General features: G+C 37.9%; 1 protein-coding gene across 1 annotated transcript; it reads left to right on the top strand.

The window, feature by feature from the left end:
- The first annotated feature begins 701 nt into the window (after nt 1-701).
- On the top strand, nt 702-24321 carry LOC135689927 (uncharacterized). The gene is made up of 28 exons (XM_065207289.2): nt 702-1289; nt 2344-2529; nt 2971-3084; nt 3828-3938; nt 4798-4920; nt 5329-5463; nt 5865-5975; nt 6407-6517; nt 6827-6937; nt 8245-8355; nt 8785-8895; nt 9211-9321; nt 10032-10142; nt 10810-10920; nt 11522-11635; nt 12091-13107; nt 16159-16269; nt 16497-16613; nt 16914-17027; nt 17648-17743; nt 18183-18302; nt 19065-19211; nt 19414-19563; nt 20047-20187; nt 20577-20735; nt 21360-21500; nt 22004-22066; nt 22225-24321. Exons 1-28 carry the CDS (start codon nt 791-793, stop codon nt 22929-22931), a joined length of 5253 nt encoding a protein of 1750 aa, XP_065063361.2. The 5' UTR covers nt 702-790; the 3' UTR covers nt 22932-24321.
- Nucleotides 24322-24398: the final 77 nt, after the last annotated feature.

Here is a 24398-nt window from a genome sequence, read left to right as displayed (position 1 = left end):
TTTAAAAATATTCATTAAAAATACGAGATATAGAATTTCTATCTTTTGACATCTGCTCTATGCTGTCCACAGATCTGCCTTGATCTTCCTGAGACAACAACTGTTCAAAGCTTGCCATCTTGCAATCTGCATAGAATTACGTAACTTTTCGCTGGCGATCGCTGAAAAAATCAACCAAATTGAACTGCTGAGCGAAACGCAGCGGCCAGGGCGTGGGTTTAAAATAATCATGTCCGCATGCTCTCTATTCGATGGTCGCTTGCTTTCGCTGAGTTTAATGCATTTTGCGTTTCGCTTAATACACATTTGGCTTTAGACCCAAGTTTTTAATTGCCTCTCATTCTCTTTTTGGTCGTTTTTGTGCTTTCAGAATTGAAACTAAAACATTGATATTTTCCATTTCACCTTGACATTTTGCTACCTTTCTACCATAGAACCATAGGGTTTATTAGGCATCTAAACCTAACATAAACATAAATATTGTCAAATATTTTCGCTTCTTTTGCCGCACACACTAACCTTTGCCTGCTTTAAAATTGATGTTAATAGGTGCTGTCGTTGCAATAAATCCACTTATTTACAACTTTCATTGTGTCGACGGGTGACCCGGTCTAATGTCATAAGCATCGGTTCATCGAGCAGCTAAAGGGGCAATTTTTGCTGCCCAGTCATGTGTAAAATTGAGCTGGTGCCATCATTTAACATACCCCGCGCTTCTTATCTACTTGTACGGGACAAAATGGTAGATAGTATGAAATTGCACAAGTTTACTTGAAAAAAAACTTTAGTTATGTTGCTAGCTATACATTTTGTCTTTTTATCGTGGTGTTTTTTTGCAGCAAAAGGAGAAAACGATGCTTTACCACAAGAATCAGAGTTTGGAGCATTTCTTATCGATAAGAGCAAATCAAGATCACAAGACGCAGTCAACCATGATTCCTCGTCTGCAAAAAACACACAAAACATTGAAGTTCAAAGGAGAAACTTAAGGTTGTACCCTGAATGGTTTTCACAAAGAATTAAAAAAATCGCTGCAAAGGGTTTTGCGCATACAATTCCGTTTGCACAAGAAAAAAAAGGTACAGCTAAGGATACAGTACCCACTCCAAAATTTCGGAGGAGCAGTCTGTATGGGCTCGGCAGCCACAACCCAGTGATTATTGCTGATGATGCAGATGAAGGAAATTTCGCACAGCAATCGTTGCCTGCTGGGTCTGAGCTGGTTGACCTTCCAAATAACTTTCAAGAGCTTTCTCCCAATGCTTTCCACGATATCTCACACGCATACGGTAGGCAGCCTATATTTACTTTACTGTTTATTTTGCAATGGGAGGTAAGGGACAAACCTACACCTGAAGAGTATTTAATTTGTCCTACTATAATCTAACTGCAAATACAATACAGGGGGTGGGTTCTTCCCACCCAGTAGTTCCTACCACAGTTTCTTACTACTTTGCCAAACTTAAAACTGTAGCATGTGGAGCTAAAAAAATATATTCATAGGATAGAGAGACTGATCTAAATCTAATGTCTCTGTTGTAAACAGATACTGTTAGTTACTGGAGTAAGTTATTGAAGGTACAATTTACCTAACGATCTTGGTAGATTTCTATTTTGATATACTCACTGTGACCAGCATAGAAATTCGTTACAAACGTACCTGTCTTGCAATCAAGAAATCGTTTTAATAAAGCTAAAAAACTAAATGGAACCATATACAACCCCAGATTTCTGTGAGTAAAATTGAATTGGAAATACAAGTGTGTTGGTATACTATACTTTACTTATAAGTAAAGCCACTTTATCTAGGACGCGGCGCCAGAACATTCCTTTACACCTTCAACATTTTGTAAATGTATATCTTACCTCATGTGTACTTTTAAGGCAGTCAATTACTCACATCCAAGTGAATCACCTACCCAACAAAAGAAATCACCTCCTTTACGCGCAATTGGTATCAAGTTATTAATCAATCAATTCACTTAAGAAAATGAATGTTATTGCTTCAATTTGACAAATAGTTTACGCACTTGACTGCCAGGAACGGGTATACCTGGTATAGGGGGGGGATGGTTATAGGTGCGATTCCGTCCCAGTTGGTCGTACTTTGTTTACGTCAAGTATTATTCGATCACCCTACTGCCTTGGTTGTGGCGGTAATAACCATACCTAAAAGAAGATCAACTTTTTGCGGAATGAGTCTCTACTTAAATTTCTCATTATATACTGCCTGACCTGTGACCTTGATTTTGCTATCAAGACTGACCAAACCTGTTTCTGCCTTGGAAGGGTGACATCGAGAAATACCCTGACCATTAATGTGTGACGTATTTGTTATTGCAGGAAATGAAGGCATGTTAAACCTAGGCGATGATGTTCTGTCCCTGGGTCTTCATAATCATCATCATCACCACCACCACAACCCTTGCCACCATCGACCATGTCTCAATGGAGGATCGTGTGTCCACCACAGAGGCGCAAGCTTCAAGTGTAGTTGTAGAAGCGGGTTTCGCGGACATTATTGTGAAAGTATGGCGGAAATTCCTTAACAGTTACATCAAACTCTAAGATGTTATAAACGCTTCTCTCGAAACCGTCTACTGTCTCAATCACAAGTTGCAACATATTTCGATTACTGTATCCCAGCTGACTGCATATTTCAATCTAACAGCTGCCCTTTTATCATCCCAAGTTTAATCTGTACTTTTTACGATAAAATAGGAAAGGAAGTTATAGATATAAAGTTCAACTAAAAAAGTTTCTCTTAAGATTAAAATTGCTCGATTGCAATTATAGCTTATGTTAACCCAAGTCCTGAAGTTGCACAAGCAAAGATAAAAGAATTTCTGGATTCATTTTAAAAATTTTTAGTAGGCCACTTGATCTTGGACTAAGCTTCATCGTGCACAATAACAGCCCTGTCATGTCTCACATTAGTATGAATTGAAACCTGTTACTTTCTTATTTCAGTTCCTGCTGTAACATGCAAACCAAATCCATGCAAGAACGATGGAGCCTGCACTCTTCATGATAATGGATACCTATGTTCATGCCAGGCGGATTACAAAGGCCCAAGCTGTTCACGTAGGTCTCGATATTTCATTGAAAACTCAAAGAAAGCACTCTTGAATTTGAGCGCCTTTTAGGAAGTGGGAGAAGTTAAATGGTTTCTAAAACCATGCCCATAAAATGGAATAAAACAGTAATAACATTTGTGGAACCTGAATGTAGCTTGTAGTATTTAAAAGTTCAAATAAATAGTAACCTGTGCTCCGGACCTCTAATGGGGTTAGGGACTGGAAAAGAAGCAAGTAGATAGGAACTTAGTCTCAATAGATAGGAACTAAATAAAAATCAGAGTCACGGGGGGCACGAGCCTTCCCCTATCAGAAACAGCCGTACAGTAGCTATTTGCAGATCCATTTTGCCAACATATAGTACCTCTTCATTTTTGAAATGCGTTTTAAAATGTCGATGCAAATTAAGTTAGTCAGTATTTACGCGAGTCTCTCTAACGTCGAGAAAGTAGCAATCAAATAACCATATTTCTGAGAAAATCTAGCATAATCTCATAAAAGCACACAATATAGTCAAAGAGAAATCATAATATCGTTTGCGTTCATGTTATTACGTTCTTTTATACTATTCGTGTTATACCATAGACAATTATAATGTTATAAGTTCATTGGCAATGACAATGGAAACTTTGACGTTTTCTGTTGCTCAGTATGCCATCGTGTTAAATGTTTATCGAGTCTCATAATTTCCACAAGCAATGATGAAAATCTGCATTGATATAATATTACCTTGGCTTATTTTTCATTTAGTTCCCGCCTCGTGCTTTTCTAATCCTTGTCGAAACGGTGCCACTTGTGTTGAGTTAGAATCTGATTTCAACTGCCAATGTTCTGCAGAATATGAAGGAAAACTCTGCGAAGGTATGTTGGAACGAGTTTCATTTAAAATTGGATGAAATATTGCATATAAATTCAATATGACCATTGACAAGTTTTTGGAGAAAGATGCATGAAACATCATTGATCATTGACCCAAACACGATTTCAAACTAAAAAGCGTTGTTTTATCTGTTGAGTTTCCTGTATGTTTCAAGCTCATTTAATCACTTAAAGCTATGAGGTTATTTTATTTAAAATTTGAAGCTTCTCTTGTTGGTGAGTCCGCGCGACACCCTTTGCAAAGTTCAAGTCAACCCATTAAAATTTAGGAGTGAATTAAAATCGAAAAACGAATTTTTAAGGTAAGTTACTCTTCTACAAAACAACTACTTTAGGATCGAGGCATATTGATTTATGTCATTAGCCAACACCAGGTCCTACTGGAGTTACTTTTTGTTGCGAAGACAAAACAGGCCACCTCTCACTCATTTTTTTCTTTCTCTTCCCCCCTCCCTCTTATCCACCTCTAACCTCTTTCACCTTATCCCCTTTTCACCTTTCTCTCCCCCCCTAACATCCTACTCACTCCTTTTTTTATCCCCTTTAACCCCCTTTTGGATTCTCTTGTAACCCCTGCTCTCATCCCCTTCTCGCCCTCTTTTAGAACCCCCTTCGCACCCTCCTTTATCAAAGCAAAGAAAAGAGTGTATTTATCACACTCGTTATTACGCATGCTCTTTGACGTTTTGACTCGCGGTTTGATTCCTCTTTTCATCCCCGCAACATTTATGCCAAGAAAATTAGCCCCCTGAATAGAGAAAATTCCTGGTTAGCAGAAAGACGCATTATGCATAGAAAAGTACTTTGTGGAATGTGCTCAAATATGTGCCTCTCTTTATAGAGAAAATCAGCCCTTGCCGGGATAGCCCTTGCAAGAATGGCGGCTTGTGCAAGGATGTGGGAACCTCGTTTGAATGCCTTTGCAGAGAGGGATTCTCGTGCGCAGATTGCAGTTGCAATACAAGTACGTTGTGTCTTCGTTTTATATCTCTTTATTTACAATACTTGTTTCATTGCTTGTACCAGGAGGTATATATATGAAGCAGGTTGTAGGCACCTCTTCTCACCATCCACTGAACGTTTGTATCAATGCTTTTAGTTGTTAAAATTGGAATTCTTCAACACTATATATTCACATTTTTCAAAAATTAAACCGCAACTAGAGCATTGGTACCATTGACCCTAATATGGACGCGAACTAACACTCTATGGAAGTTTGATATAAAATGAATGGTTAGCATGAACATTACGCTTGGCCCCCGAAGCCCTAGTAATGACCTATAATTTCAAGGAACCTAAGAATTTTAGATAATTTCAACTACTGTTGATGAAAATACTTGCAAACTTTGCTATAATATATTTTGCGTTGCAGCAACTGTTATCAAGCAGGTGACAAAGCAAACAACATGTCCTGCTACTTCATGTAAAAATGGCGCTACTTGTGTTATGCTTGATCGTGGCTTTAGCTGCCAATGTTTGGATGGTTACCATGGTGAAGATTGTTCAAGTAAGTTCTGTGTTTTAAGTCATGGTAAACATTCGGTAAACAACACCACGGTGTGAGTCCGTAGCCCGCAGTTACTTGCCTGCGCTACAAGCTTGATGCATAAAGAGCCTAGCTCAAGATCCAGTTTCTTAAGTTCATTATTTTTTCGAGCTTCCACATGTAGGTCCCTTATAAAATGATTCCTTTTAAACAGCGTAGCTGGCCACTTAGCATTACATAGAATGATACAAATTTTGTACCTTTAATTGGCTATAACCAACATGGCACGACCTATTTCTAAGAAACAGTATACTAGATATCCCGAAGAGCAACGTGACCTTTCGTATATAACAAGTGAGCAGTTAGCTTGATAACAAAATGTAAGCACAATTTCATGGATACGTTGTCTGCTTATTTACTAGTCCCAGACCTCTGTAAGAAGAATCCATGTGAAAACGGTGGAATCTGTGTCCAAGTTGGCGCGGATTACAAATGTATTTGCTCGTATGGTTACAAAGGAGTCAATTGTCACGGTAAGTTAACATCTATCACATCGATTTAGCTTGACCCTAGTAACACATAATGTAATAGTAACAATAGATGCTGTTAACACATAAAACAGTAGATTTATCACATAAGATGTTTGAGGTTAGATATTTTGTAGTGTTTTGTACCTCAACTGACAAAAAAATTTTTCACGATTCTTTCTCGCTGACAAAAAACCATCTTGGAGATTAGATCCATAAAGCTACAATCTTTGACTTATGTGGATGAGAACTGGTTACCAAAACAAATACGCCTTAACTTTGATTGGGGGAGGGGTTAGATTCTGGCCTGTCTATGGAGGTACCAGTCATGTGTTTAATCGTTTGTCTCAACAGTCATACCCAGGCTATTAAAAAAACATTCGATAATGCTATCCTAAGTAAGATTGGAAAATATCGAAGAATAATTCTTATTTCAGTACCTCTGAGTTGCGTCTCACATCCTTGTATGAATGGAGCAAAGTGTGTTGAAACGGATCGGGATTTCAAATGCACCTGTGCACTTGGCTTCAAAGGAGAAACATGTCAAGGTATTTCAATGAAACCCTGCCTCACCTCTCTGTCATTTTTTATTCTGTGCTCGATTTAGCTGCAGCACACATCCAGTATCCTTTCTGTGCTTTTCTGGATGATCTGCGAGTAATTTTCAAGAAATTAGTTAAACATGCACATATACTTTAATTGCAAGGAAGGGAAAATCACTTTTTCACAAATCACAAATGGAACATGCATCTGAAGACGAAGAATATAAAATATGAAAATGATATAACTGTTTCTATAGGCAGCATCCTCTCTACTAGGGCTTACTGTTCACGCTTTCACTGTATGTCTCCTTTCAGAACTGGACCCATGTTCACACAATCCATGTGCAAATAAAGCAACGTGTATGGGAAGGGGTCCATTTTACACTTGCATTTGTCAGGACGGATATCGAGGGAAAGACTGCCAAGGTAAGCATGCAGACATGAATGTTCTTTCATAAATATGAACATATTCCCATAAGCAATGCCAAGAAAGTTCATCGCGGCATGTGTTGAATTTAAAATTACTTTTTATCAATTAAACAATGACTATAACTGAAAATATGTAACCATGCAGAAAGACAATGTTGTGAGCAAAGAAAGCACTTAGGAATTGCATCAAATGAAGAAAACGTAAATGGGAAATCAAGAAAAAGCAAAGAAAGAAAATAAAAACTTTGAAACTTCGACTTGAGAGTTACCACATTTGCGAAATGTATGTCTTAAATCTGAGTTCAAAAGCCATGCTGTCTTCAATGGAGCCAAGAATTAACAGCAAATGTTTATTGGTCAAATTCTATATAGAAATACTTTCCCGATACAATACAATTGACAATTCAGGATATACCCTTAAACTTTCTTATAATAACTCAACAATATCCATTCATCAATCCTTCTGTTACAACTCTTAAACAAGTCCTTAAACTATGAATGTGTGAAAAAAGAAAAGGTCACGATAGCAGTCTGCTCGACGGACTCCAAGAAGTTCTTGCGGCAAAAAATCGATAAAAATGTAGCAAATATGAAACATCAGAATGCGACAAGAATGAGCAACAACAAATAGACGTAAATCAGTGAAGGCTAATATTTCGCCCCGGCATACGGGGCTTCATCAGAGAAAAAAATAAACGGACTAAAAATGTACCTTAAACTATCCTCTGAAGTCCTTAAACAACCTTTAAATAAGAAACTCTAACCCTTAAAGGCATCATTTTTAAATCTTAATAGGCAAGCGGCACTGATTGGGCAACCTCAATGTGCTCGCGTTTCTGATTGGCCGATCCACAACTGGGTATATATATTTCCTAGCGTAGAGCATAGAGTTTTCGATCTATGTTCTGACGTTTTAAACTCTGACAAGTGTCAGACGAAAAGCGAAAAGCAGAGCCATTTTTAAATGTTATTTTATATAAATTACGGGGTATACGTTGTTTTAAATCATAACTAAATTCAGATTTCAGAATCATTTTCTCATCATAAGTACTAATGATAATTTTTCATACAAAACATGTAAATGAGAAACTTAGAAAAAAGATTGAAACAAGCGTGCAGTAACAAATTCTATCATAATGCATAATAATTGTCTTCTATAAAAATGAACAAAAACTTTTCATATCAAAATCCTTCCCGTTAATGCTAGCATTTATTGCCGAGGCAGCGTGTGAATCGCGAATTATCCAGCATTTTCCCAAATAAAATCTGCAAAGAAATGCTTGACAATACATTTTGAATTCCAGAAAAAGACCCATGCTTTCCAAATCCATGTGTGAATGGTGGCTGCACAGAAGCAAAAGCCGGGATCACTGTTTGCAACTGCACAGAAGGATGGGCTGGAGATCTGTGCGAGCGTATGTATCTTGTCCACAGTATCGTCGCAAAGGATTGCAAGTGCCTTGAGCGTAATGACATGCGAGCAAACAAACATTTAAAGGGCCCTCGCATACCTAGCTAGAAAATATATATAAAGTCATTGATAAAAAGGATTATTGATAATAAAACTACCTACACCAAGCTTAGCATTGTTTCATAAAAGGTACAAAAGTTGTCTCTTTTGAACAAATCGTGCTCTGCCCAGTTCCTGGGAAAAAAAATGATTTTAAAAATAGCTTGTGTAAGAAATACCTAGTTTCTGAATGCTACTATAAACTCTGGTTCGATTGTTAAACTGCTGTCTTAAAGCATTCCTTATGCGATTCCCTAAGTAAACACTAATCTCATAGCCATTATTTCCATTTGCATGTTTCTTCTAAGTGTAAGTCAAATGCTTCCAATTCCAGTTCGCAACCAGTGTTTTCCAAACCGATGTCTCAATGGTGGAACATGCACCCATAATGGCGACTCATACCACTGTATCTGTCCAATCAAATACCACGGATTATCTTGTGAATGTAAGTCAGGAATTTCCATTCTGTTCCCTCAAATGTTTCTTTTATAAACACAAGATATATAGCAAAATGGTTCTAGCTATAAACTTTTGCTGGTTACAGCTTCTTTTCAGGGCATGCCTTGAAGATTCACAGAAAACAGAGTTTGTATATTCGTCCATTTTCATCTCTGTTACTCTCGTGCTCTCTCACACAGCGCAAATACATCGCAAAAAAATCCTGCTGCAAAACACGCAAGGATTTTAACTTCCATTGAATTGAAATCCCAAAATTATTATAAATACGGTAAACATGAGAATTTAACATTTTTTTACATAGTGACGAATCCTTGTTACGCGAATCCATGCAAAAATAATGGAGCTTGTCAAAATACTGAAACTGGATACATCTGCTCATGCGTGGACGGATACAGGGGGTCACATTGTGAAGGTATGTGAACCATTATCAAATAATTACTTCAAATGTACAAAGCTTTTTCGTTTTTAGCTTGTTTTTTCATTTGTACCAGAAAATTTCCTCGCAATCTCTCTGCAACAGTAGTGTTATACAACCTAGAGAACTTGTCCTGGGCCAGAACTATGGGAGAGAAGGGAGCAGTTCAGCTCCTTTCCTTGCTGTCTCTAGCCGCAACCGTGATGCCTTTCGGTACAATTTTGCTGCTGGATTAACTGGAGACAAGTGCCCAAATCATGGGTCGTACCGGGATTCACACCACCAACCTTCAGCATTGCAGCCGAGCTTTCTAAAAGTTTGGCCACTTTGCCTCGCATCAAATAGCGAAACGAGAGAGCCAAGACCCGCAACCGTTCAACCTTCCCCTTCCCCTTAAAAAAAGTGATAAAGAGTTTGGTGACCGAGAATGCTCAAAGCTTCAATACGTTAATAACGCTTCTTTAAAATTAGTTTTCAAAAGGGGTAGCCCCAGTACAGTCCCCCCCAGACACCCCACAGTACTCCTCTCAGATTGATGGTGATTTTAGAACATGTGACATGTAAACAGCATTATGCTGGTTGACAAGCAATTTTTTGCGGAGTGGGGGTCGCTTATATCAAGGTGGTAAAAGGGATATAACGATCTCGTTTACCATAAGATTATTTATCTATTCTACTTACACTATTTTGCTATCTTTTGTTCTTAGTTTCAAGTTTCTGCCATCCAAACCCATGCCACCACGGAGGGCGTTGCTATGAAGGAGAGAATGAATACATTTGCGAGTGCGAAACTGGTTATGCTGGAAAATTGTGTGAAGGTATGATAGAAACAGGCTGTTTCTTGGACCTGTTTTTGAGAGGCAGCTCATAGAGCATTAATTTGGCTTTTCTACACAAGGCACGATAAAAAGGCCATCAATGCATAGTCCTTATAACATTGTTTTGGCTACTGAGCGGTCTTATGTTTTCTGCCAGATCTGAGATCAAGACCGTAGCTGGTGTAGCAATTCTAAAACACGTTCTTTCGTGGAAATTGCCATCTAAAGCAAATTTCATGCAAAGCCCATCTCTTGAGATCTTCTTTTCGCACCAAATCAGAGCAATGTCCCACGAGAAAGCTTGCTTTGTCAAGGGACCAAGGTGAATGTTCCGCCAAATTCACCTCAAAGACATTGCAGTATACACAAAATGGAAGACTCCTCCTGGGACATTGCTTTGCAAGTGGTTACAAAAGAATCTCTCAAGAGAAGTGTTGTGCTTAAAATTAGCTTTGTAGCAGTTTTCCATGATAAATCGCGTGTCAGCATTGTTACGTAAGTTACGGTCTTTGAGACTCTGCTTTCGAATAGTTGATCGTCAATTGCATGCTTGGTTAATAGAAAAGTAGCTTCGTTGCATTGCTATGATATACACAAATCTTGCTTGAGTTTTATATGATAATAGTCATATCGTTTTGATGTAAGACATTCTTTCATTCAATTGCAGTGCAAGCGTTCTGTGATTCTAACCCTTGCCTCAACAACGGTCAATGCATGGAAGGCATTGGCACATACACGTGTCATTGTCCTTTTGGCTTCCTTGGTGGCCAGTGTGAGCGTAAGTATTATTGCGTCATCAGTCATAATCTATTATCGTTAGCAAATAATGAACATGTAGCCAAGGGAATCCAAAACTGTGCTCAATGTTTCAAATGAAACGGAGCCAAGTGAAACCAACCTACGTTTCAAATTTTGGCTGAATTAAAGTAAATTTATTCGACTCATCAAACAAAGCATCGGCTTTTCAAATAGACACACTTCCTTATGTTTAAAATGGGGTCATTCACAAATATTTCGTTCTATGTCTCCTACTTCAGTTTTATGTAGTCTTAGAAAATTTCCTTAAACGAGCATAGGTCACGACTGCTCCAAAAGCACACATTTCATTGTCGTTGAAGAACTTTATTTCGCAAAAAAATTTTGGTTCAGTATTTCTTTTCTATTTCTATCCCCGGAGCTGAGGTTCGCACACTACAAAAACTGAGCATCAACAAATTCAAATTCAAAGTCATTTAACTTCTAATAAACAAATCAGGACTGACATGGAACTATTTCTTCTTCATTTTACAAGCATTTCTTTACATATTAAGGACCCCTTAATTCTAAGCAATTAGCATAAGATATGACAGAACTTAACTGTTGTTTGTTTCTGATTGTAGAGAGCATCTGCCTCCCAAATCCATGTAGAAACGGAGGAACATGCATTGCATCGAACACTGAACATGGCTATGCTTGCGAGTGTGCCTTTCCTTATCACGGACACGACTGCTCAGGTGCGTAAAATCATGATTCCTCATAATACACTAATATGGTATCTGTATATACATATAAAAGTGAACGAGCTAGATACAGTCTTTGCTTTAACATATTGTTCTGCGAAGAACTTCTCGCCTGTAAGTATTCAGTATTTAGAAGGAAATGCTGAGCATAACGCGAAACATTGAATTAGCTACATGTTGTGTAGCGAATGGCGTTGATTATACGCAAAAAGGCCCAAATAGATCGTACATTAAATCTAATTGAATAATTTCTAGCAGGATTGAGGAAATTCGCAGTCCTGTCTATCCCTGAAGCCCCAGCAAAGCTAAATCTAGATCAAGATATGAAAGCTCAATAAATTTTCGTTTTCATCACTACTAAATATTTGAATAAACATGTAATGTTCTATTAATGTTCTAAGAAACATTTTACACATTACAATCAAACACATTCAACTTGTCACTTGCAGAATGGGATCCGTGCGTGCCAAACCCCTGTCATAACGGAGGAAATTGCAAAAGTCACTTGAAAGAGATCAATGAATTACATCTCCACGAAGGAGCTCTTACCAGCCTTATTCATGGAGCTGATGAAAGTGTTGTTGATGTTGTCGAGCCAGATGAAGAGCCATTGGGCGACAATAGCTTTACACCGAACCATCACCCAGAGTTATACGAAGAACACGACCAAGCAACGAATAGTGACCTCCACCATGGAAGTCACCAAGATATGCATAAGCTGCTGCCGAAACTCGATTCCGACCATCCTAATTCTGAATGGTCGTCTATGAGTCATCTGTTTCACAAAGATCATGCATATGCACATGAACACCCTGATGACCAGGAGCTTGTTTATCAGATTCCTGAACACAGGCATAGAGGACACCACTACAGTGATGACACCGAAGCAGTTCATTCTGATACTTTACACGAGCAAGTGCATCCACATCTTGATACCGATGGTGATGATCATCATGTTGGATATGAAGAGGCCAATAGCATACATGGGGCTGATACCGAGGAACATCCCCACCACGGGGAACACCCATTCACAGAACATCACCCACACACAGATTATGATGATGATGATGAAGAAGAGGATAACGAGCTCATAAAGATGAATGCTCATGCGCACCTAAAACAGCAGGGCCACCATGACCATGTCGTTCTACCAGATGCAGCAAAATTTAAGAGTCATAGCGGAGGAGTAGCTGAAGAGGTTGAATCCCTTACCAAGGATGAAGAGCGTCATAATGACGACCACCTTGATAACCATGACAAAAACGCTCACAAGGTTGATCAGGCAACTGTGGCAGAGATAACAAAGAAAGTTGTTGATGCTGTTATGAGCGAAAAGGCGAAGAATTCAAAGAGAAGTCGAGTTTCTCGTATCAAACCAAAAAGCTTCATTCAAAAAGCGAAGCGAACAATCCACAATCTATACGTTTGTGAATGTCCATCGGGTTTTCTTGGAGCTCATTGTCAACGTAAGTTGTAGTGTTGTCATCTGATAAATTATGCACCTCACTTTCAGTTCAAGCAATTTAGGCATGGAATGTTATTATATCAAGTATATCATTATTAAATAAGAACGAAACAAAACGAACCAGTAAAAATCAGCTGGTCTGTGGGAGTCAATTTTTAGGGGGGGGGGATATATTTTGAGGGTGGATCCTTTTTAAAATACCGATCAAGTAGCAAAACCTCTGACAGATCCAACATTGTCCAAGAAAGTTTCCTTGTTTAACCCGAGCGGCCTGCTCCTAGCAAGAAATTTAAGAGAAATCATTTTGAATACAGGAAGGAACATATTATTTAGGAACAGAATAGAAAGGTGTCTGCAGGTTTTCATAACATTTATCAAAGAAAATATGGAGGTCAACTCTGTTCCACTTTTTATTTCATTACTTGTTTCTTTAAATAATTCCAAGATAAAATAAGGTAACTTTCATTTTCCTTAGCTTTCTTATTTTATCTTGATAATTCTAATGAAATTCATGTTATCCCTACGGGATTGTAATCTTTAACAATGCTTCTGAAGCATAGGGATTGTAGAATTAAGTAACCAGGACCCAAGTAGTACCATTTTTGTGAATGCAACGAAAAGGTATATTTAACTTCACCCTTGTTGTGCAAATGAAACCAGACGTTTGGCATGCGAAATAGTGAAGAAAGGTAAAAGCTTTGGAATTTAAGACTTTTAAGAAAAAACTCTGCTGATCTAGTCAAGGTATTAAGCTCAGCAGTATTTGGATGGGTTTTGAAGAAAAATATTATAATGTGCGAGGATACATTGGAGCAACGATGCGAAAAAATTGTCCAAGCAGCTAAGAGACATCAAAATGTAAAGAGTTTCACTTTGTTTACCGGAATACGCTACCATTAAAAATGAAACAGGCAAACACAATGAGATCACTAAATTTCCCATTCCTTTGAAACTCTCTGAATGAGAATATTAAAATATTTCCAACATCATCAAATAAAATGGCTGCTACTTGGTAACTGGCGGTTTTAAACCTTAAATTTTACTAGTTCAGTCATGTTAATGTAAATAATAGCGATTTAACAATAGATGCAAAAACGATGAAAAACTGAGTACTTCTTGTCTGCCAACTCCTTTGTTTTGAACGCATAGGAAAGGTCGAACGGATAGGGAATCTGAAAGGATATGTCCTTTCAATAAGAGAAAAAGCAGACATTAGCTAAAAGCGGACTAAATGTCGCGTCTCCATTGCAAAGGATTGCGAGCTTTCTCTAACAAGAAAATTTGTATAACAATGTTTTTAAAGAGAATCCTAACTTGAACTTTAAGCTTTCATAAAGCGAAACTCCTAACATGCTAACATAAATGCAAAAATCTTGACATAATCTGACTGCTTCAAATTACTTTAACAATAACCTATCCGTTCAGATTTCCTATTCGTTCAATTCAACGGGGTTTATGGCAAGAGGGGGTTTATGACAAGAGGGCGTTTATGACAAGAGGGCGTTTATGACAAGAGGGCGTTTATGACAATAGGGGGTTCATGACAAGCGGGGGTTTAGGCAAGACATGACAGAGTAGACATAACACAGGGTCCTGTTGAGAGTGAACGGGATCATACGCCAGCCCTGTCCTCAAACCGCAAAGGATTCTGGGCGATTACAAAATTCAAAGTCTCGGAGACTTCAAAGATAATTCTTTGGGAAGTTTTGAAGTAAGTTTTTCCTACTGATGCTGGCTTTAAACATCAGAAAACAGAAAGACGCTTTTATTTCCAAAGTAGGGGAAGTTTATGAAAGGACTACTTTGCATTGCCAGAAGAGAATTCCCCACCACATGTAAAATCAGAAGAAGCTTCAACGGATGACAATTTAGATCGTTATGTTTGGTTAAAGTAGAAATAGGGCAATAATGAAGTGTATGCCGTTAGACAGCCTGATATTGGCGATATAATTGTACCAACAGGAAACTTAGCTGTAGATAGCCCTCTACCACCCCCCTCCCCCACATTTTTCTCAGAAAAATAACAGCCAACCGAAGAAAGGGATCTTCATGTGAAAGAAAATACAAGAGAAGAAATCGAGCTAGTCTATGATACACAAGACCAATCCGAACTATTCGGAAGAAAATGTAAAAATTGGTAATATTTCATCTGTGGAATGGGAACGTTTCAACTGCGATCGAGTCAAAGCAACAAGAACCCGTCCATTTAGAATGTAGATAAGTGATCCTTGAAACGAAGAAATGTGTCGATATGATTGAGTTTGCCAAATTAATACTTTAAAGTTTTCGTTTAGATTAACAACTTGGGCAAATCTAAGTGCTTGGTTCCACTTTTTCATCGTCCAGAATTGTGAAGAAACTTCATTCTGTTCAAAAATAAAACACCCCCTGCATTAAGGGTTATTAGAGTGGCAAAATTTTAAATTACACAAAAGCACGTCTGTCTAGAGAAAATCAAATTACATCGAATACTGACATTCTTTTTCGGATCATATGGCAATATAATGAACCATTTTATTAAGGCGAACATATACCAAAACATAAAACAAAAAAAATTCAAACGAAACAATCTGAAATGAAACGGTTTTTGAAGTTGGTTCACAATTACTAAAACAGTGATTATCTTCTTGGGTTTTGACCAGATTAAGCAACAAAGATGTTTGCTAATGTAGAAAGAGAAGATATTAGGGAAGCTGTGATTTTTGCTGATGTGAATGTTTTTCTTAAATTTGATGAAACTTAAGTTCTTTGAGCTGATTTCTCTAATCTATAAAACGACAGAACGGCTATCTAATTTCAATATTTAATAGGCTTGCATGGAATGCATATAATTTGATAATTTTTTAAAAAGCCAATGTACAAAAAATATTTGTGAAAACTTATAATGGTTGTAGAAGCAGCTAAATAAAATGTAGGTGGACAGAACAGAGTAAGGATAAAATAATCTTAAATGTAATGAGCTCAGTTATTTCAAAATTACTTACAAATACAACAAATATAGTTTAATGAGTATAGTAGGCAAAGAGAAGACCCTCCTTTTCTTGCGTTGCAGATGCCAACCCGTGCGAAAAGTCGCCATGTCGAAATGGAGGGATTTGCATTCCCCGAGGCAGCAAATATCAATGCCAGTGTATTTCAGGGTATGCTGGCGTCAACTGCGACGGTATGTTCAGTTTTTATTGCCATGCATAACCACATATATATTCTCAATAGCCGTAAAACTTGTACAAGAAACTTAATACCCTTTGTTTTACTCTCTATAGCATGTGCAGATCTATTTTTAAGAAATGTACCTATATGGCAACGTTAACAGACCTGTTAACAATAAACTTCATTATTTTTTATCATTTTTTACAAATTGTCCTGTAACCGTCAACAACTACATTTCAGACTTGCACCCTTGCGATCCAAACCCATGTCTCCATAAAGGTACATGCAGATTGGCACATAATGTGAGAGGATACCACTGTGACTGCATAAGGGGCTACAGAGGTTACCAATGTGAAAGTGAGTTTGACCTAGATAATAAATATCATTTAGAAGTATTGCATTGCTTTATTGTCAAAGTCATAATTCTTAAGACAAAATTTCATCCGGTATATTAGACCCTGTTTACGCAAAAAGGAACCAGATTGGACCCAAAAGTATCCGGACCCAAAGTATCCGGACCCAAAGTATCCGGACCTAAAGTATACGGACCCAAAAGTATCTAACCGTGTATACCGGATCCGGTGCACAGCAGTTCCAAAAGTATACGGATCTAGCAATTTCCGTCTAAGGCCTATATATTCAAATTTGTTTTTGCAGAGGTAGATGGCTGTGCGAAAGGGAGTCCATGTCAACATGGCGGTAGATGCGTCAATACAAAAGACGGAATGGAATGTAGATGCCGGCAAAGATACGGGGGCAACCTGTGCGAGGGTATTTCTTTAAACTATAATTTTCCATAAAACTGCCTTGGAAAGGATAAACGCTATCATTTAAATTGGCACAGTATCAGCAATGGAAATATATTATTAATACAAAGCGAGCAAGCTTCCAAATTAACAGAATAACATTCTTTATGATATCACTGCAAATTGAGTCAATTGAAGCTGCTTGGTTGAAGTGAGACCAGCAAACTCAGACCCCGAATGCCTACTGTATGAGAAACTTTTAAACTCGGAGAAATGTTTATATTGTGAAAGCTACTGTAGTCCAGCAGAATGGTGTAAAATAATGGTAGTTTTTGGATTTTAACGTGAAGCGTGTAATTTGGCACACTTAATGAACTTGACATGCTGACTTTTTTAAAACTCAGACTGCTTCAACCTCTTATTATATGACGATGTAACGGAGTGCTCAGTGAGCACACCTCATTGTCTCTTCATGGACCAATTCATTGAATCTCTGAAACTGTCTAAACATACTCTTTTCAGGAAAACCTTACGACCAATATTATGCATGATACTTTAAATCAACGTATAATGATAAGTTTGATTATATGTTGATGACGCATTCAATACACTTATGACTGAATCACATTGTTTGTCGATACGTAGTTGACAAGTGTGAAGGCTGCAGCACAAATGCTCATTGCAAGCAAGGACACTGCGTGTGCAAGCCTGGCTTTATTGGCAACGGATACAAATGCAAATGTGAGTTGAATCTCTTTATACCTTTCATTTACGATTATACTCAAAATTTTATTTGTACATGCGAGAATAGATAATTCTGGTTTTAAACGAAGCATCAGATACACCCTTTTATCAAATCAATGCCAACATATAGAGTAATATATGGCAAAAATAGCATGTTATTCAAACTCTGTCTAGGCCCATGTTTTTAGTTCTGTTTAAGAGTAATTCTATAAACAAAAATAACATTAGGCAGATCTTGTGGATATTCGTTTTAAAATTTAGCTGATTTCCAAATTTAACTTGTAGCAGGTATAGCTACGCTAAAAACATGATGAAATGAAGGCCTCTAACAGCTATAACCATAGCTGGTTGTGATGAGTGATGCAAAGGCCTGATGACAAGTCATGATCAAATTATTAAAAAAAAGTTACTTAACAATTATCTGTGCTATCAACAGCCATTGGTGACATTTGCAGTCCAGATCCTTGTGAAAACGGAGGAAAATGCGTTCCTGGTCAAGATGGAAAAATCTTCATATGTCAGTGCAAAGCTGGCTACACTGGAGCAAGATGTGAATGTATGTTAAATTGTGTAACTTCTATATTCTTGCTAAAATGCAGATGATTTTCTTTGGTATCCTCTGTCTATCAACTCAAATGATTCTCAAATGCCCTGGTCTTAACAGAGATAGAACAACGACAAATTCGAAGCAAAGTTTTTTGTTGTAGAGCTAAGAGCTACATTGTGGGTAATAAACGTATGCACCTTCATTGATAGCAAAGAGTCAGATTTAGGTACGCCCTACCTAAAATAAAGTCAGATTGAACAAGTCATTACAAGATCTTGCTTTGCTGTCAATAAGATTAATGTTGAGCATAGCAAGATTTTCAAGCTCTACTTCTAAGCGTTAGGGAAATCTTGGTGGTACAACTTTATGTCGGCATATTGGTAAAAAATATTCAACGCTCAGGAAAGAAACACAAAAGACTCTCAGAGAGCAAGTGAAAACGAGCAGAAAAAGGGCTATCATTATACATGTTGGTAACAACAGTCAATCGACATTTCTATGCTAAAAACAATATCTAAATCTTGCGGAATAATCATTGAATGAGGGCAGTTCCACCATATGCAAGAGCAGGCAAAATAAGTCATGGCCATAGCAGGCCGTCATGGAAGTTGGAGATCGACGCTTGAAAGAGACTGTCACCAAAATTGAAAGAGCGACTCTTGCAGACATTGGAAAGGTCCAAAGAAGCAAGAGAGGGCAAATATAATAGCACCTAACATGGATAAAAATGTCAAAATGTGAAGATGTATTAAAAGTAAATTTCTCTTTTAGTTTTCAACCCATGCCAAAGCACTCCTTGCCAACACAATGGTTTGTGTGTTGATAATTCCAATAGCCGCTCAAAAGGAATTATTCTTATTGAACACACAGACTACAAATGTTTCTGTCCACAAGGATACCGAGGAAAGAATTGCGAAGGTAGGTAACAAAATCAAAAATAAAACTCGAAAGAACATGCGAACAGAGGTGTTATGAATTATAAATAATCAAATCAGCTTTAGATGTTGTTTAAATCATTTTCCAGTACAGTTGCAAGGTACAAATCAATAAGCCAACTCTGAGTTATAATGTAAATTTAAATAATCACAAGACACTCACCTTGCTGTGTATTTCTCCACAGAGACAAGTCTTGGGGCTTGCAGTTCAGTGCCATGCCTGAACAATGCCACGTGCTTCGATTCTTCTGATGAGAAATATAGAAGGCACATGAAACACCCAGATGACTATGAATGCTACTGCCAAAATGGATACAGCGGAAAGCAATGCGAAAGTAATCAATTGCATTTGTTTGTATTCGTTTCTACCCAGCATCAAAAGGTAGTTTTTAGGATACTTACAGACAATGCCTACTTAGCAAGCGGTGTCCTGGTCCTGCCTCTCGATGCGACCACACCTCTTGAATCCTACGCCTTGAATTGCAAGGATGTGTGACTCCACTAACTCTTAAGTGTTTGGTGATGTCAAGGACTCGAACCCCAGACCCTTGGATATGGAAATCAAACACAAGATTAACTCAATTGACTCCTGGAAATCCTACACAAAATTTAGGTGGTTTGAACGCTTATACGAAGCCTTTTTTCAACAGTCCAAGTCAATGATGTTGTCGAAACAGAAATGGCTGTGCACAGCTTATTTTAGATCGCTTTCAAGGTGGCTTTTACCAATATTACCAATATGATTCAATTTTTAAGTGGCTCGACTGCTATCAATAAACATTAACTTTCATAGAATTTAACAAAGCACTTTGTTTCAGTTCCACACTTCGCATGCTGGTCACACCCTTGTCAAAACGGAGCCAGTTGCTTGGATCCTTCCGTTCTTCCTGAAGTCAGTTTCGACTCTCATGGTTACAAATGCAACTGCTTACCTGGTTACATTGGAAGGAACTGTGAGGGTAAGCATGAAATTTAAAAAGCCAAAAAAGAATGCCAAGATGCTTGAGATGCAAGACTTATTGGCTAATCTACAGGAATAAGTTTCAATAACGTAATTCAGATTCGATATTCATTTAATCATTTATTTTGCATCTTTATGCGGGACCTGAGGCGTTGTAGATCTTTCCATCAAATACAATTACGTCTTTAGATGACAATACTGCAATGTGATGAATATAATATATAATTTTGCTGTTTGATTTATAAGAAATAATATTTATTACCATGTCATTAATCATGCTTGGCAAATGGATCATCAAGCTTCTTTTAAACATGGTTGAGTATATCCTTCTTAAAGTCTTAATGGCTTGCTTCGTTAAATTCCACTTCCCTTCCCTTTTTATGTTAGTGACTCTTCATGGTCCAACACCATGCTTCTCTGCGCCCTGCTTGCATAATGGAAGATGTATCGACGTAGCATCAAACAATGACCCAGACCTCCATTTTGAGGATATTAACGAATACAAATGCTTCTGCAATGCCATGTATAGTGGAAGGAACTGCGAAGGTAATACCCTTATTCCATTAGAAACGTTACAGCCAGTCGATTTACTTATCATTAATCATACCAGGCTCCATTGCAAAGCTGTGCTGAGATACAAATACGTTTTGCAAGTTGAGATAGAATGGCCGACAAAATAAGCCTAGCTGTGACACGGCTTACTCCTGTATGTATTAGATGGAACAAGTGAGCGCATATTTAAAGCTGCTATTGTTATGGCTGAAGGCTATGAAATAGCAAGGTTGTCTGTTATTCAATAACAGGCATATCTTACTCTTAGAAGGAATTTCATCTGTTATTAGTCAGCGAATTTGGTACTTACCACTGTCATTATTTTAAAGCCATCATCAAAGCTTTACTCTTTGAAGCCAGCGCTTGTAGGTTATTGTAGACCAAAAACAGTTTTGTAGCTCAATGTTCCACCTAATCAAATATGCTTTCAATAATCTTGAGTCCTTTCAGAATAAGGATGGTGCACTGCCTTATCGATGAGCTGCGGTGACCAAAGCAATCAGTATTTCCTGCAAATTTATCTTCCTACCACCTCACAATTTAATTCTCATAAGATATATAGTTAGAACCTCGCTTGAATTTCGTGGATATAACATTCTTGCGAATTCTTCTTCGTAGTTCCATTCCCAGCATGCACATCAGCCCCGTGTTACCACAATGGAACATGCATCGACGGAATAACCCATCCGGACTTTAATTATGACGAAACCGGATATCACTGTCTCTGTGCGGCCGGATTCGAAGGCAAGAACTGCGAAAGTAAGTGTCATTTTGGCTAAACGTACCATTGACACACACCCAACGACACAAAGCTCTAAAACTTCAGATACTCAAATTTCAATCCAACCAATGGTAATTGTAATGAGGATTGTCTTTGCGACAGTAAGATAGTCGGTATAATGTATACCTATGACTGATATCATTTTAAGCGTGGCGTCAAATTGAGCCATTAGTACTGATCTCACAGTATGATGGCAAGCAATAAGCACGCGCCTTTCATACTCTGCTTTGCAGCTTCCAAAGATCCATTGCACATGATTCTTTATAAAAATTCACAGTTGTTTCGAATAAAAGTTGTGATGAAACAGATCTGAGGTGTTTATGCCACCCGACTGTTCAGCTTTATGTTTAAACTACGACGCCAATAAAAAGTCATATAAACTTCATCAATAACAAACTATTTGCTAAAAAAATAAACTTCCCGCAAAATGATAACTTTACACGCTGAGGAAGGTTAAAAGGCTATCAAACATTTTTTGCAGAACAATACGCTTTTGCTTCACCAGAAGAGGAGGAACAAACCCTTCACCCAACTGAACCCCCAGGTAAGAGGCAATTCAATCTTTTCTATGAAAAGAGGTAAAAGACATCAAACTAAACTTTCCCGAAAGAAACTCATTCTCTTATTTCATCCCAAGAATTCAGATTTATAAAAGCAATTTTTTTACAATACAATATTGTAAAATGAACTTTCGTTGTACAGATTTTGAGCCGCTTACACCTACGCCAATGGTTATTTATGAGCGCCCGCCAAGAACTACTCCACCTGTCGGGAAATTAGAAAAAGCCAACCCCTCTGTTGTTATTGTAAAACACAAGGACTATACCCACGCGGAGCATCACGAGAACAGTCCTCCGCTGCGCAACCCTCACAACGAGCATGGGCCGATCGATTTACCTATAGAGGACATTACTAAACAACAAGAAAAAGAAAGAGCAGAACACAAGGTTGTGACAACCAAAGATGAAGTTGCCCCACTAAAAGACAGCCAAAACCCAGCCACCACCATTGTTCACATAACACCGGACAATGGAGCTCCGGGTGGTGCTGCATCGGTTGTAAACGAGGCAAAAACCGCACAGGCACATAACGCTGCCGTAGCGCGCATGGTTTCGCTTCTGCCGGATAATTTACATCAGGGTTACAATAGTCCACCGTTTGCCGGATCATACAATCCACAGGCTAACGTATTCTCAAGGAGTGCTCCTTGGCAACAGTATCCACAAACCATGCCACAAACCATGCCTCAAACCATGCCACAAACATACCAAGGCTACAGCTATTACCGCCAAGCTGAAAAAGCCCAAACGAGGTCTCTGTCTACAGGACCCCTGAAATCGAACTGGCAGAATGTATACAACAAACTGCTACAAAAAAGGCGAAATGATTACAGAGTTACTAAACATTAGTATATTGTATAGAAAAATTACAGCCTTAGGATTTCTAAAAGCTGTAACGCGAGCGCCAATATGCTTACAACACACCAGCTTTTGCCAAAGCCACATGCGACTGTGCCTTAACTGGAAAATGCAACTGCACAAAGTCTTCCCCTGCCCAGAATTTCTGCCGCTTTAATTGTCATGAAAATAGAGTAAACAGTTTAGCCAAGTAAATCGGGTTTAAAAAACTTACATCAGTCATTAGGCAGTAATAAAAAACAGAGAGGTACTGTCACGATTGGCCTAAATGACAAAAGAGGTGATGACAGAGCATATCCACAGGCCCACAGGCCAAATGCCAGGGAATTTTAGGATAATAACCAACTTATTTAGGGCTAACTTCTCTCAGGTAATGGTCATTCGTGGGTTTTCCCAAGATATATCTCTCAAATATCCCCAAAAGCTGCTTTGCGCTTCCAAACTTTGGGAATTTTAATCAACTTAAAGCAATAGGGATCTACCATTTCAACAAATTGACTGTTATGTCATCTTATAAATAGATAACATGAGGAATTAAAGAAAATTTAATTGTATCTAAAATCACTTATTATTTGTAGCTTATAACTCGCTCAATTCTTTTTAGTATGTTACTGGTAATAAATCTATAAGTAATTAATCACACGGATGATTTATTATCATTGTAAATTTCGATGTTCAAATATCGGTACAACAATGTCTACTTGCTAATGTACACAATGTACATTTTAAAATTAAGAAGTTACGATGTAGCAATTTTGTAAACAATGCATTTGCATTTGCATAGGTTGTTGTATAAAATAATATACATTTAAGCAATAAGCATTTTGTATTCAGTTTAAAGTAAAAGTCATTCCACTTGATCTTTTGTATCAGTCCTTGATAAAAGGCTTCAAAGTTTATTTGCTGGTCGAGTTGGAATCATAACCCAGGTAAACGAAAGACGAGAATATGCGAACGCCATGTTTTCCATTTCTGGGAAACGAACCAACAGAAAACGCGGAAAACGCGAACCTGAGAATTGATGTTAAACCTACCACCAATTATCTGATGTTAAACCGAAAACATTAGATACTTGATGTCAAACCTACCACTGAAATCTCAAAACCTCCGATAGAGTCATAAGGAGTTATCAACTTTTACAATCACCAACCATGACAGGCTTCCTATCAATCAAGATCGATTATTGTACTCGGTCCACGAAGAACTTATTGTATCGACTGGGCCGGGCACCTTTACACAGTGAGAGCCAATGTCGTGAAATGGAGCATGGAAATCGATGAACTCCATTATATGGGCTCTTTAACATAATATCTTTTAGGAGATTAGGAAAAGCTATTCCTTACTCCAAAAACATTAAAAATATGTTTACTAGAAGGCCACTGCAAGCCAATGAAAGCAAAGTACAATCGAGACGATTTTTTTATAGCGGCAAAGAACAACGAATCACTTGATTAGAAT

This window comes from Rhopilema esculentum, chromosome 5 (genome assembly GCF_057945365.1).
Source record: "Rhopilema esculentum isolate cy_ngs chromosome 5, ASM5794536v1, whole genome shotgun sequence".
NCBI classification, from domain to species: domain Eukaryota; kingdom Metazoa; phylum Cnidaria; class Scyphozoa; order Rhizostomeae; family Rhizostomatidae; genus Rhopilema; species Rhopilema esculentum.
Note: the sequence above shows the minus strand (reverse complement) of the source record. Positions and strands in the feature narration are given on the sequence as shown.

Bases quoted from the DNA above. Each gene is read 5' to 3' on its own strand.
- LOC135689927 (XM_065207289.2), top strand. From the start codon at position 791: ATGTTGCTAGCTATACATTTTGTCTTTTTATCGTGGTGTTTTTTTGCA. The intron at 3,085-3,827 runs GTAGGTCTCGAT...TTTTTCATTTAG, and splicing joins CAAAGGCCCAAGCTGTTCAC to TTCCCGCCTCGTGCTTTTCT. The intron at 3,939-4,797 runs GTATGTTGGAAC...CTCTCTTTATAG, and splicing joins TGAAGGAAAACTCTGCGAAG to AGAAAATCAGCCCTTGCCGG.